Source organism: Sturnira hondurensis, unplaced genomic scaffold, assembly GCF_014824575.4.
Source record: "Sturnira hondurensis isolate 20B ecotype Veracruz unplaced genomic scaffold, ASM1482457v3 Scaffold0016663, whole genome shotgun sequence".
Taxonomy (NCBI): Eukaryota; Metazoa; Chordata; class Mammalia; order Chiroptera; family Phyllostomidae; genus Sturnira; species Sturnira hondurensis.
Window position 1 is genome coordinate 8,812,431 of NW_028089294.1, and position 13,464 is coordinate 8,825,894.

Sequence of the window (13,464 nt, forward strand, 5' to 3'; positions counted from 1 at the left end):
ACGCATGCGTGTAGGTGCACACGAACTCTGGGTCCAAAGGCACAAATTATCTCCGTCTTGAAGGAAGGAATTATCACAGCTTTCTCTCTCTCATACAGGTAGCTATACCAGGGGCCTACCTGCTGATGCTACAGATATATTTTACCATCCTGGGCACATCTTTGTAGGCCAGCAAGTCTACCACACCTTGTAGAGATCCTTGTTTTATGAAGTCTTAGCACTTTCTGATCCAGAGTATCATATTCCACAGTGTCAAATGAATTTTATATACCGGCAAACACTCTCCTCCAAGCATTTCTACAGAACCCTTCTGTTCGCCTGTTAGTGCAGACACCATTTTTGCAAGGAGTCCTCACAGAGGAGTTGACGCTTGATGCCAACTCTTAACATCTGGGTTACCGACGGCTGGAGAACCACGTGCAGCCGTGCTGGGAAGAACAGAGAGGCACAGGAAAAGACGGCTGGAAAAGCGAGCCTCTCCAATGGCTTCCAGGGCATCTGGGACCCAGCCCGCAGGGGGTCATGGCAGAAAGTCCTCAGGAAAGGAGGGCCAAACCCCAGCCAAAGCCATGGGCATAGGAGGCCCCAGTGGGCCTTCTAGCACTCACTGACTCTGAAGGCAGCTAACACACACTGCACCCATTGGCTCCTTCCCACAGAGAAGTGTTTGGCCCCAGGCAGGCAGACTCTCTCATTACTGCCCCCACAGTTGAAGTTCTTAAGCTCATACGTACCAACCAAGCAGGAACAAAACCAAATAAAGATCTATTGACATACTGAAAGAAAGTAAATCTATTCAGGCAAAAGCTCCGGTTAGTAAACGAACACCCATCCCTTCAATGGTTATTTCAATCGCCGCTCCTAGTAGCTGTCCAGAAATCTACCCTGGAAGAGAGAGGATAAGATCGGGAACGGGATGTAACTTTTGATATTATCTTTATTTAAAAAAGAAAAGAAGGAAAGAGAGTGGCCACAGTACTCCACTGGAAGTGTTTTCTATTAAACAACATGAAATGTCCACCCTGTTAGTAAAACTTACAGCAGTTTTCCAGATTGGAGCAAAAACAATAAAAAAAGAAATCTTAGAGAGCAAAGAAGTAAAACATTACAGAAAAACCAAGAAATTCACATTTCTAGGGACTGACAGCTTAGGTAATTGAACTGCAAGTAAGAATTGTGGAAGAGATCTACATAATAATTAGCTGCCGAGTTTTCTCATGTCACACACTCCCCAATGGAGTATTTAGCATTCTGCAGACTTGTTAGCGAATAAATGCCCAACTGGAATTAACTAGCACCTCATTCTGGAAGGCTGCTCTTGGCAAAAACGTAATATCCACAAGGCAAAGAAACTCGATTGCTGGTGTGCACCGCAGGCTGTGCTGAGCGCCACATTCTTTAGAATAGCCCGGTATTACACCAAATTCCAGACCCACGGGTCTCCAGCAACTCACTTCGCTCCATGTCCTGCCACTGGGCAACGTGCACAGGGTGAACTTTCTAGACCCCAAGAGACCACTTTCTATGCTTCACTGTTCCCCTGAACTTGAAACCCAGAGAAGATCTGCTGTCTCACAGGCACTCCAAAGAGCCTCGGCGGCTTGGTACCGCAGGGAGGGTGTGAGGTGGGGAGGGGAGCTGGCCAGGCTGGCAGCAGGTCCTGCTGCAGAGACCCATGTTTCCTTCTCCCGACACGAGGCACCCGGGGGTCCCCTTCGGCCAAGGCCTCCGCTTTCACGCACTGTTCCTGTGATGTTCCTTTAAATCCAGTCTGCTTCTGCAGGAGACTCCCTGGCAAGTGAAAACAGCAGCAAAGGTAAAAGAATGCTGAGAATTTGGCTGCTGCCTGCAGTATTAGGAGGAACGGCAATTACTCAACCCTCCCAGTGTAGAGGCAGCGAGGAGCATGTGAATTTCAGCAAGTTTTGGCCTGTCTCTGCGCAAGCTTCTCCCTCCCTTTCCTTATCTGTCACCCACCTACCTCAGAGCTGTAAGAATGAATGAAGTAAATGAGAAAATGGAGAGTGCGCAAAAGCAGCAGGCCAGCACTGACCTAAAAGAGAGGCATAAATTCTACCTTGAAGCCAGGTTAGGCCAGTTAATAAAGCTTAAAGATTGCCAGCACTTAAAAGATGTCACTAACTTCCCGATAGATAACGATGTTTGGCTGTCCCCACCCCCTCCACTAAAGGTAACCATGGGAGAACTCTTGACCTGTTCCAAACTCTTCTGTCTATAGCATTTGGCAAAGAACCCAGAAGAGACTCACCACCCTCTCCTTCCCTAGCTCTGCAAACACAAGGTAATATGTGACTCTTGCCCAGCACTCTGTTGTAATAAAAAAACATAGATCTTATGACCAGAGGGGCCTTACGCTACCTGCTTCAGTTCCCCTGCCTTCTTGTAGGTAACTATGTAATGCCCTTTTGACAAATGAAGGCAAAGTCAAGTCAAAGGAAGGTGAGGAGGTTTCATTCCAGTTCCTAGGGGATGAGGGGGGACCTGGAAGCCATGGCTATTGTTTCTCCTTTATCAAGCCATCCTCACGTAGAAGCATTTTTGTGATAATTCACCTTTCTGTGCAGCCTAAAATCCTTCCTGCAGTAAGCTAAGATATACACAAACCCATTTATTCTTTTGATTAAGATAGAGAACTTATTTGACCCTCCACGTTGTCATAGATAGTGGTAATAAATGTTCCTAAAATTTGTCTGCAAATATGACAACTCCATGGTTCTGAAAAAGAAACAGCACAGCCAGTCCTTAACCATTCAACAATCCTTCTACTTTGGCTTTCAGAGATAAAACTGTCTACAATTTATCCCTTTTCCTCACTCAGAATATAAATGCCATTTACAGTGTTTTTTTTTTAAAGCAAAGCTCCAACCTATGGAAAGTGCAAAACAATAAGAAGGTTTTCAAGCTTCGCCTTTGATGAGATGACGGAATGTTCCTCACGCCCTCTGTGAGGCCCACACACCCGGTACGGATGGGCGACTCCACACTCCGCCCAGGGCTGAAGTGGTCCTGTACACGTACTCTTAACACTGTAAGACGGGGTCAGGTCAAACTTCCTCAAGGTGGCTTTGCCTCATTAGGTCTTTTGGAGGCTTAAAAAAGAGGTATCACAAGTTTCCCATATTGAGACGCCTTTTTGCTTTATCACAGCTGTGAACTGTTTTGCTCCTGGCTTTGGATAAGAAGCTAAATAAGTTACCTCTGGTAGACCAGGCCTTTGCAGGCTCAGGTTTCATTCTGCCCTGCCAGAAATTCCTTTCTGTTTTGAATCTGAGATGTTTGTTTATGGTTTTTGTTTTGAAATGCTAAACAAGACAGGCATGGTCTCTAGTTACAGCCTACAGTGTATCTTCTTCTTCTTTTTTTTAACCTGCTGTAGCTGGAGTGGCTGGTTGCTAAAGACTTAGCTAAAATTTTCGGAGCAGATAGACTCTTCAAATAACCTTCTCAGGAACTTGAAATGTAAAAGGACAACACCTTAAAATATAATTAACACTTAATTTTCTTTTTTAAGTGTTCATAAGATAAATAGTCCCAGCATACTTCACACTAGGGTGATATTTTTCAGTTTGATAAACATATACTTAAATGAAACTCTGAAATTTGGAGGTTTAGCTCATCTTGCTTGTAGGTTTCATGTTACTCAATACTAATCAATTAGTAGAGATACTCATCAACTTTTGTTATAATGGGACTTGGTTGTCAAGAAGAAAATAACCAAGTTGTCCACTGTGGACTCTCTTGGGATTGTACCTTCAGCAAGTTCTCCTTGTTCTGCAACAGCTAACACAAAGCATCTACCTTATGAGTCACTCCGACCCTATTCACTGGATAAAAAAAGCAATACTTACTTCCAGGCATGAGGACAGAGGTACAGTTCTGTCTTGCTAAAGTGGGCCCAAAGCTACATTAGGAAACGAGGAGACACGAACATCAGATATTTTAATTGTCGGTGTTCTTTTCTGGCCTCCCATTGCTGTGCAAAGATTTTCCAGGGAAACCACCACGCTGATCCACAGTTCAGCTGCAGTATCAGTCCACATGAAACATGTATGGAACACATGGGACTGAGGAAAGAAACACACGGACTGTGGGTCAGCCCCCACCTCCGGCTCACCCCCCAACCCTGCCCTCGCCTTTGGGCCAGCTGGGCCTGTCGCCCCAGCCATCCCGACCTGGCCTGGGTGATACCCTTGGGACCTCCAGTATCTCCAGGGATGTCCGGAAACTCACAGCACACTTTGAACAAAAGGAAATGTCATTCGCTTTCATAAAACCATATGCCATCAACATTAAGATATGTTACTTTTTAAAAAATACTAATTTGCAATAGCTCTTCGGAAGCAAAGGGGTCAAACCACCAAATCCAGCAAATGTCCGCATTGCGCTGAAACCCCAGCAGGGCCGGGAAGCACAGTCGCCCCAGGCAGACCTGGGCTCACAATCCCTTGTTTTAAGTACTTCACAGGCCCATTTTCTCTGACAAGCACCCCGGTCCTATGTGGAGGAAGTGTGTGTGCTGGCAAAGTAGATACTTTTCTTATTTATTTTTAATCTTTATTGTATTTTTTATTACATTTAGTCGCCTTATACCCCCTCCCCCCAGCAATCCCCACACTGTTATCCATGTCCATGAACCCTTTTTCCACTTTGCTCAATCTTTCCACCCCCAACCTCCTCCCCTCCACCAGCTGTCACCCTGCTCTCCATCTATGAGTCTGTCCCCACTGTCCTTGTCTAGTTTGTTCACTAGACTCCACATACGAGTGAGATCGTGTGGTATTTGTTTGACTGGCTTATTTCACTTAATGTTCTCCAGGTCCATAAGTTAAATTAAAAAAAAAAACACAACACCAAACATATAAAGAAAAAGCTAACACAGAAGAGAATGAGAAAGGATGGAAAACAGAATGAAAATTAAAATATTAATCTTTTCGAAACCTATTTGGTAGCAAGAATACTGGCCGTTATGCACACATATATATGTAACACAGATGTATGAATTCCCTCCCATCCTCACCACAATACTTACTGGATGGAAAGCCATTAAAATTCCGTTTTCATGGATGAGGAGCCCGAAGCCCCAACAACTCAACAAGCTGGACCTTGACAGTTGGAGCAGCAACGGGGCTGAGATTCGGACAGAGGTCTATCTTGCCCCCCCTACGGCCTATTTCCTATTCTCTAAAACACCGCCCTCAGAAGGGGGGACAAAAGGCAACATCCTTGGGGCTTGCTTGGTGCTGCAGCCCCCCTCCCCCAATTCTTCCTCATGGTCGGAGTCAGAGTTAGCACCCCCTTAGCTCTCCTGAGAGGCCCAACACTTATCTCTCGGCTCAGCTGCAGCGGCCTTGGCCTGTACCAACTATCTCAGCTGACCACCATCACTCCATGGCCTCTGTGAAAGCAGGGCCCCTCCCTTACTCATTTTGGTCGAGAAACAATGATCATAATCGTAGCAGGTGTTACTACCTGCCACACTTGCTGCCACGTGCTTTACAGGTACCAGCCAGCTTCTCGCCCCGGAAAAGTGTGGCCCCTGGATCAGCAGCACTGACCTCACCTGGGAGTTTAGTAAAAAAATGCGGAAGCTCAGACTTGCCTCGGACCTACTTATCAGAACCTGCCTGTTTAACAAGACCCCCCAGGTGATTTGTATGCACGTTAAAATTTCAGAAGCACAGTTTCTCATTTTATCCTTCCTGCACACATAGGTGGTAACTATCACTGTCAACAGACAAGGGAACTCGGGCTCAGAGAAGTGGTATTGCCACCATGTTGCACCCCAAACCAGAGCCCATAGTAGCTGCTCAGTAAATACGCGTGAGTGGAAGGCTGGCGGGGGAACAGGGAGGGCAAGAAAGTAAACCGAGGAATGGGCTCGTCAGATGTCTGACCTCTGGTTTTGCCCAGTTTGTACCAACTGTGGTGACAGGCGGGAGTGGGGCCCTAAGCAAGACAAGCCGTTTCCGCAGCTCAAGCCAGGTCAGCGACTGTGGTGGCGGTCACTGTGAGCACTCCAAGAGCTTAGAAGCTAAGTTCTCCAGAATGCCGTGGGAAGGGAAACATACATCACTGGTTATAGCAAGTTCTGGTGCCCCTCTTTCTCAGATAAAATATTAGCCCACAGAAAAATGGTTATACATGAACAATGTCTACAAGTTAATGAAAAAAATTTCAGATCCTTCTTTCTTTACTTTCACCCAAAATACACCAACTTGGTAGAAACTATTTAGACCAAGTCTAACAAATGGGCTTCAGGGGGAAAAGGAATGGATAACTTCAGAGGCTTTTAAATAAGCCGTTTAACTCGATGCACTTACACTGTTGGGAGGAGGGATGTGAACTCAGTAATAATTCGCTCCTTCCTAAGAATCCAAACTCCTTAACTACTGATGATCAGTTACTCAGGTGGATGGGGATGAAGCAAATGAGCTAATGAGCCTGTATCAGCTGTTTCACTTGCACGATTAGTAGCTTTGCTGTTATTGTCTCCTCCAGTCATTCTTCTAAGTGCCTCACAGGGGTTCATCACCCACTGAGCCTTACAGCCATCCCATTATTACGAACCCACTCCACAGATGAGAAAACCGAGATGCACGGAAAAGCAGAGTGCGGATTTGAGCCCCGTGTTCCACACTGGCAATTCATCAGGGCAAGGGAGTGAAACCTGTTCACTTGGTAACAGATGAAAAGGGGTCTTTTTGGATGTTCTCCTAATGTGGGCCCCAAATGAACACTTGCTAGTGTTCACACTGAGGGCTTTCTTAACTTTAAACGTATATTCAACCCTCTCTCTGTCCATAAGGCAGAGGAGGCCTCGCCTAAGCAGAGGTTTTCAGTGATTAGACCAGGACAATCGGCTGGGACCAGCAGCAGAGAGTGGGAGATGCCAATACAGGGACACCTCCCAGTTCACTACCCACGCTCATCTGCCTGGTGGGACAAGCCAGAACAAAGAGAAAATCACTCTCAAAAGGCAGCTTGCCACTTTGAACCACAGCTAGTAAAGTGTTAAGAATACAGCCTCATTCTCAGATGTTGGGAAACACTCAGTTTTGTATTGCACAGGCTCTAAGAAGAATGGTAGGGTCCCCTCCCCCCCAAAAGAGCTTGTGCTCACACTCTCACGCGCGGTGCAAATTTGAATTCCCCTTTCCAGCTTTGCCACCAGAGGCTGAGAAGATCATCTCAGATCCTGTGATTCCTAGAACAAACTTTAACCACATACTTCACTTACCACTAATCATATACAGACTGGCAGAATCCATTCTACTGGGCTTGAACTTACATTATCATGTGGACTTTTTAAGTCTTTACTGCCTTACTCTTTATCTTGATTAAAAGAGTGTAAAGGGTGTGGAGCTCACCCTAGAGGTCCCCAGGCTCTGCCCCGACTGCTCCCCAGCCCCAGCAGCAGGCCTTGTACAGAGCAGAAGACCAATGAACGACTGACTGATTTCTATGCAAAGACAAGTCAGATCTCTGAAAATTCCGCGCTGGAGAATTCAATCTGAGAAGAAAGGCTTTTAGTTCGTTATTCATGCACGCTTGGCTAGTCCACTGTTTCTTCCTCAAATAATTGAGCTCTCCTAGGGAGTCTCCAAAATCCTGATACTGCACGGGCCGAATGGAACTCAGAGTTATGGGAACCTGCTTCCCCAAACACGTTTTCCTTCCAGTCACTTCACCACCTCCTATCTGATGGTATTCACATGCTAAGAAGTTACGCCATCTCCCGTGTCAGTGCGATAGCCTGAAAGATGTTAAACACACCCACCTTTTTCAGGAATTTCACAATTAATGTCTGGAATGTGTTTTGGATTATTCTTCAAAGGATGACATAGTTGCCCTAAGATGGATTCAGTATTTTTCCCTTCTCCCATTTGTTGTTCCTTAATCCTACCTCTTTAGGGTCATCTGTTTGAGCCATTTCCCCCAACTTCATAATGCCTGCCTCCTGCATCCCCAAGCTATCCCCGTGTTTGTCCAGATCATTACACGTTAATCAAGCCCCACAAAACACAGAAACCTGCACCAAATCATTAAGTCCCTCCTACAGGTGGATAGAATACCCATCGTTAAGCATGGTTCTGAATAATTTTCTTCATAAAGTAACCTATCTGTTCACAACCGCACCGCCAAAACATTGCTTGTAGACTGCCCCGGTCACTGGTAAAGAGATATTAATGGCTGCAAATGTCTCCAGATTTGCTATTTTTGCCTTTCTGGTCTTACGCAATTCCTTTGCCAAGTGTTTTATGTGACTGGACTCCTAGATGCCAGTGAGGATTCTGTGAGTTTGACAGTCAAAGTGAAGGTCAGGAAGGGCTGTCACTTGTATATGTGCAGTGAATAGTCTCTCCAAGTTTTGTCAATATTTACTTTCAGGAGAAACTAATTATTTCCTTGTTTATTTGCATTGGTTTCTCTTTCCATACCCTATTAATATATTTTTATAGGCCCTCTGCTTGCTGCTCTCTCTAGCACGGAGAGCTCACTCGACCTACAGACTCTGGGGTAGAAAGTGAAACTTATTACTCAACAACTGTCTTGCAGTGATTAGGAGACAAGCTATAGTCTTCCAATGGCAACAGTATCAGAAAACCACACTCTGTTCTGTGCTAGTACCCAGAACATTTCCTTGATTCTACTCACTGCCCTGTGGGGGGAAAAAAAGTGGGGAGAAGAAAAGTTTAAAATACCGGGGAAATAAAAGGGGGACTTGTGTCTTGAAAGGGGCAGTGGTGCAAACACAGGTGCTCCATAAAGATGAAGCCACCGAGGAAATAATCACTGGGAAGAAAGTTGGTGCTTGTCTGCAACAGGCATCGCCTGGATCTAATACAACCAAGTTCTCAGGGCCGAGCACTCAGTAGTGTGTCCACCAGCTCCCAAGTCACTCTGTCCTCACACAGTCAAACTCCAGCCAGCACCTGCCCTTTATTACTTAGGGAAAAGACTGGCCGCACTGCCCTGCACCTGGCCCCACCCATTACCGAAGGGCAAGCACCAGTCCACTTTAGGAGGGAAAAAAAAGTGGCCCTCACCCCCTTATCTCAAAATATAACCCCCACCGTCTAATTAAAACAGTCTTCCTGGAAAATCCCGCTTCAGTCATTTTTCAGCGCTCTGTCTTTGATCTCCTAAAGAGGTCTCCCGTCTGGCTTCCTTCTCCAGAGTTCAGAACCCAAACTTGTTTCTCTGGCTTTCAGGCGATTTACCTGGAGGCCAGCAGCCAAGCTGAGAAACAGGCCACGTGGGATATTGCCAAAGGCACTGGAAGACTCACCAGCGCACGCTTATTGAGAGCCCACTATGGGACGGGGCGGGGCGGCAAGCCTTAACAACCGGAGGCAGTGAGTGAACCCCAAGTTGAAAGGGGTCTATTTCTGCCCTAATTGATCTAACTCACTTTGTGAACTAGATTTGAAAACATGATTTCCCTCCATCGTCCCCACCCCCACCGAACCCCAGGATGGGAAGCAACACAAATAAAAACCAAGGCAAGCTGGCAAAGAGAGCAATGTGATTTGCATTTAAATTATGTCATCGAAAGCAGGTAAGGTAGTCATGATATTATTTCCACACCATGCACTATTTTTTCTCAGTGGAGTCAATTAAAGCTTTTCAAGAGTTTTCATTAACAAATACAACCAGTAGGGGTCATTTTAGTGCAAAAATTTCAGCAAAAGAGACTTCCACATGAATAAAGTGTATCAATTCCTATTCACGTTTGTTGTGATGGTCGCATTTCAGCGTATGACTCTTGGAATAAAAATGGAAACTGGGGGAAACACTGGCCATTGAGAAATTTCTTCCAAAGTAACAGGAAAACAAAAGAGAAAGTCAGCACCTCCTAGATAATCACTGACATGTAAAGAATCCTCCAATTCTTAAAAGGAAGAAAAAAGGTTACTCACTTAAGCTATGTTTTTCATATGTCTTGTAGCAATGTGGAAATACAGAAATTTTAGGCACACTTCTGAAAACTTCTAAACCCAACCATTATATCATGCCAGGTAACAATGTCCTTCTAACTTTGGTTTCATGGGATCAGAATGCAACTTACTGCTGCTTTTAGAATTAAAAAATAAAAATAAAATAAAAACGCCCTGGGCATTCAATATTGGTAGCCGAAGACAGGCCTGCTAAATGAAAAGTGTTGCTAAAGAACATGAATTCAGACATAATCACGGCAACAAATATTCCTTAGCGTTTTCAAGGCTAATACCAAGTGCACGGGGTGTTACCAGAAGAAAGGAAGCTGCGAGGAGTCGCATCATTTCGGAGGAATGGGAGGTCACCCCCACGCTGCCAAAATCACGTTGACTGTGACACAGGTCTATTGTTTGTTGCCGAAACACTTGATTCTGGGACTGCTTCCTGAGCTCCACACTTTCTTCACCAGAAATATATCACGAAGAAACAAAACCAGTGTTACAATCTTTAGAACCTTCTCCGAGCACAGCAGTCTCCACTACATTTAACCCTGTTTTACGTTGCTTGTTCTTTGTAGATTTATGGGAGGCTGGCTTAAGTAACTTGTAACAAGTGGCAGGGTGCAAAGATGCATCTTTTAGTCCAGGTCCTACATTGTATCAGAAGTTAATCTCCCGGCCCTTTCTCCTGATGTGATACATCCAAAGGTTATAAAACGGGACTTAACACCAGGTGAGAGGCATTTGTACTTCAAGCAAATGAGCTCGTCTAACCCAGTGTCCCACGGGTGCAGTGCGCGTCCCTTCTGAGGAGAGTTCCCTTCTATTCATTACTGCCCACCAGGAAGCCCTCCCGGGGTTTTCCTGTCCAAACTCAAAAATCCGCAGGTATTAGTAAATATGCATAGGTTGTGTATTGAAAGAAAACTGCAGAATTCAAGCCTTCTAACAGACCCATCAAATCCCTAAGGTTGCCCTCTTTCCACTGTCTCAGCACAATAAACCATACATACTGAAGGATGCTCCAGAATAAACCCTTCTTTCACTAGGCGCTGGCTGTGAGTAGTAAGGAAGGGACGAGGTGCCGAGGGCGCCTGTGCGTTGTCCTCGCCGCTAACCCAGAGGTGAGGCTGCGGCTGCTCCTCTGCTCAGGCACAAGGATGCCCCGGAACAGCATCATCCCCACGTCAGCCCCAGCCGCGAGCCCACGTCCAACCCGTGCCCACGAGTCCTGCCCACTCGCCAAATAAAAAGAACTCACGGCCTCTGTCTAGACCCCAAATCAGACCAGGCACTTCGGGGCCGAGGCAGGCGGGCCGGGTTTAAGGCCAACACCCTTCCACAGACGTTCTTCCAGATTGGGGAGGCTCCATCAACCTACTCTCTCTCCTCCCAACCATCTCGACACCGCGGTGCTCAGGGCAGAGCCCAGCAGAACCACCCTCGCTGTCACACAAACCAAAAGAAGGAAGCAGCAACGCGACTGGAAGCACGCGGATATCTGATCCCCCAAAGCAGCCTCTAGTAGAAACAACTTCCACTCCCAGGTGCACACCCCTCCCCCCTTCATTCAGGAGAGAAAGCCTTTGACCATTTTCAATAGGCAAATAAACGAGTAACCACCGTATGTAACTTCCCCTGGGCTGACATATGCTGGAGCCGCAATTGATTTATAAGCGGAGGAGGAAGGGGGTGAAGGAAGAAAGCAAGGAAAAAATAATAAAAGAGTCCCAGGGAGTGAGCTGGAGCCCCGTCTGCTCCGCCAACAGAGGATTTCGCAGTCGCTGTGCGGCACTCGGTTCCACGCTGCGCCAGTGTGGGGAGGGCGGCAGGGGTCGGCTTCCCCCCGGGGCTCGCGATGGCACTGCAGTGCCCCCGGCCCGTGGCACCCCCACCTCGGGGCGTAAGGCCCGGCCACCCTACCCAGCCCAAGGCCGAATAGCCACACGCGTGCGAGTCTGTATGCGGCCGGGGGCGATCCCCCAACTTGCCTGCTTCCAACCCACGAAATCCAACCCCGCCCGCGGCGGGCCAGGCGTAGGGAGAGGCAGTGAGTGGGAAAGCTGGGACGCTGGGGGCTCCCTCCCGGGGTCGGGGGCCTCCCCTTCCCCTGCGGAGTCCTCTCTTCCCGGGAAAGTCTCGGCCAAACTTTGTTCAGCGCTAGAGGACGGCACGGGCCAGGTAGGAGGGGGTCCACAGCGGGAGGCCGTACCTTCGCAAACGCCCACTTCGTACTCGGTGATGGAGTCGCCATTGAGGGGAGGGCGGATGACACAGCGCAGCCCCCGGTCGCAGGCTCCGTGGAGTCCGTAGGCGCCGCCACAGCTCTCGTTCCTCTGGCGGGCGCACATGTAGCAGCAGCCGCAGACGCCCTGCACGATGCTCCCGGGGCAGTTCCTGGGCTCTTCGCACTTGGACTCGTCGCAGGGCAGACAGACCAGCGCCCGGGTGCCCGAGCCAGCCAGCAGCAGCAGCAGCAGCGGCGGCAGCACCCCCAGCAGCCCGACCAGGAGGTGCCCGCAGCCGGCCAGCCCCCTGCCCCCCGTCACCAAGTACATCCTCTTGCGCCGCCGCCGCCTCCTCCTCGCAGCCGGGCCGGGAGCGGGGCGGGCGCCCTCCCCTGAGTGGGGCACACGCGCCGCCGCAGCACCCGCAGCCCGCGGTCCTCGCCGCCCCCCTCGGGGCCCCCGGGGCGCGCCTCCCCTAGCGGGGCGAGGCCCCCGCCCCCCGTGCGGGCCGCGCCGACCCCGAGCCCACTAGCGTTGGCGCCAGCGGTAGCTTCCCCCTCCTCCTCCTCCTCCCGGGAGGGAGGGGAAAAAAGAAAAAAGTTTCCTCCCGGCAGCTCCGGTTCAACCCAAACTTCTGGCGGCGGCGGCTGCGCTCCGCTCCAGCCCGGGTTCGCCGCGCCGCCTCCCTCTGCTCCTCCGCCGCGGCGGCGCAGCCTCCGGGCGGGTCCCCGCCTCCCGAGCCGCCGAGTGGGCGCGGTGGAGCAGAGAAGGTCCGCGCTGTGAGCGCCGCGCGCCCCGCTCGACTCCGGCGCTGCTCCTCCGGCGCTTGTTTATGGCTGGAGCCTCCGCCGCCCGGGCTGCGCCCTCCCCCATCCTACCTCCTCCCCCAGCCCGCGCCCCCCCCGCGCCGCGCGCCGCTCATTGGCTGCCCCCCCACCCCTCCCGGCCGGGCCGGCCCCCTCCCCCTCCCCCCGCCCCCCTCCCCGGCGGCCCGGCCCTTCCTCCCTCCCTCGCAAACCTCCTACTCCTCCCCCTCCTCCTCCCGAAGCTCGGAGCACGGAACCGGCCCTGCGGCCGAGCCTTTGCGCGCCTCTTCCCGCGGGCGCGCTGCGGCTCAGGCTCTGGGGCGCTCCGGGCGAGCAGCGGGGGTCGCGGCGTCCCGAGCGCCCGCCCGCACCCTGCCCACCATGGCCTGCCTGGGAGCCCCGAGGGCGAGACCCCCGGAGCCAGTTCTGAGTTCCGACAGCGACGCGGTCCCAGAAGCTCGGGGCCGAGGG

The 13,464-nt window shown here is 49.7% G+C and overlaps 1 protein-coding gene across 1 annotated transcript in view; it reads right to left on the reverse strand.

Moving 5' to 3' along the window:
- Positions 1-13,029, reverse strand: part of CRIM1 (cysteine rich transmembrane BMP regulator 1) — a 178,140-nt gene extending 165,111 nt beyond the window's left edge. The window contains exon 1 of the mRNA XM_037066568.1: positions 12,172-13,029. Coding sequence (XP_036922463.1) covers positions 12,172-12,517 — 346 coding nt within the window. The 5' untranslated portion in view covers positions 12,518-13,029. The remainder of the gene's footprint in view (positions 1-12,171) is intronic.
- Positions 13,030-13,464: the final 435 nt, after the last annotated feature.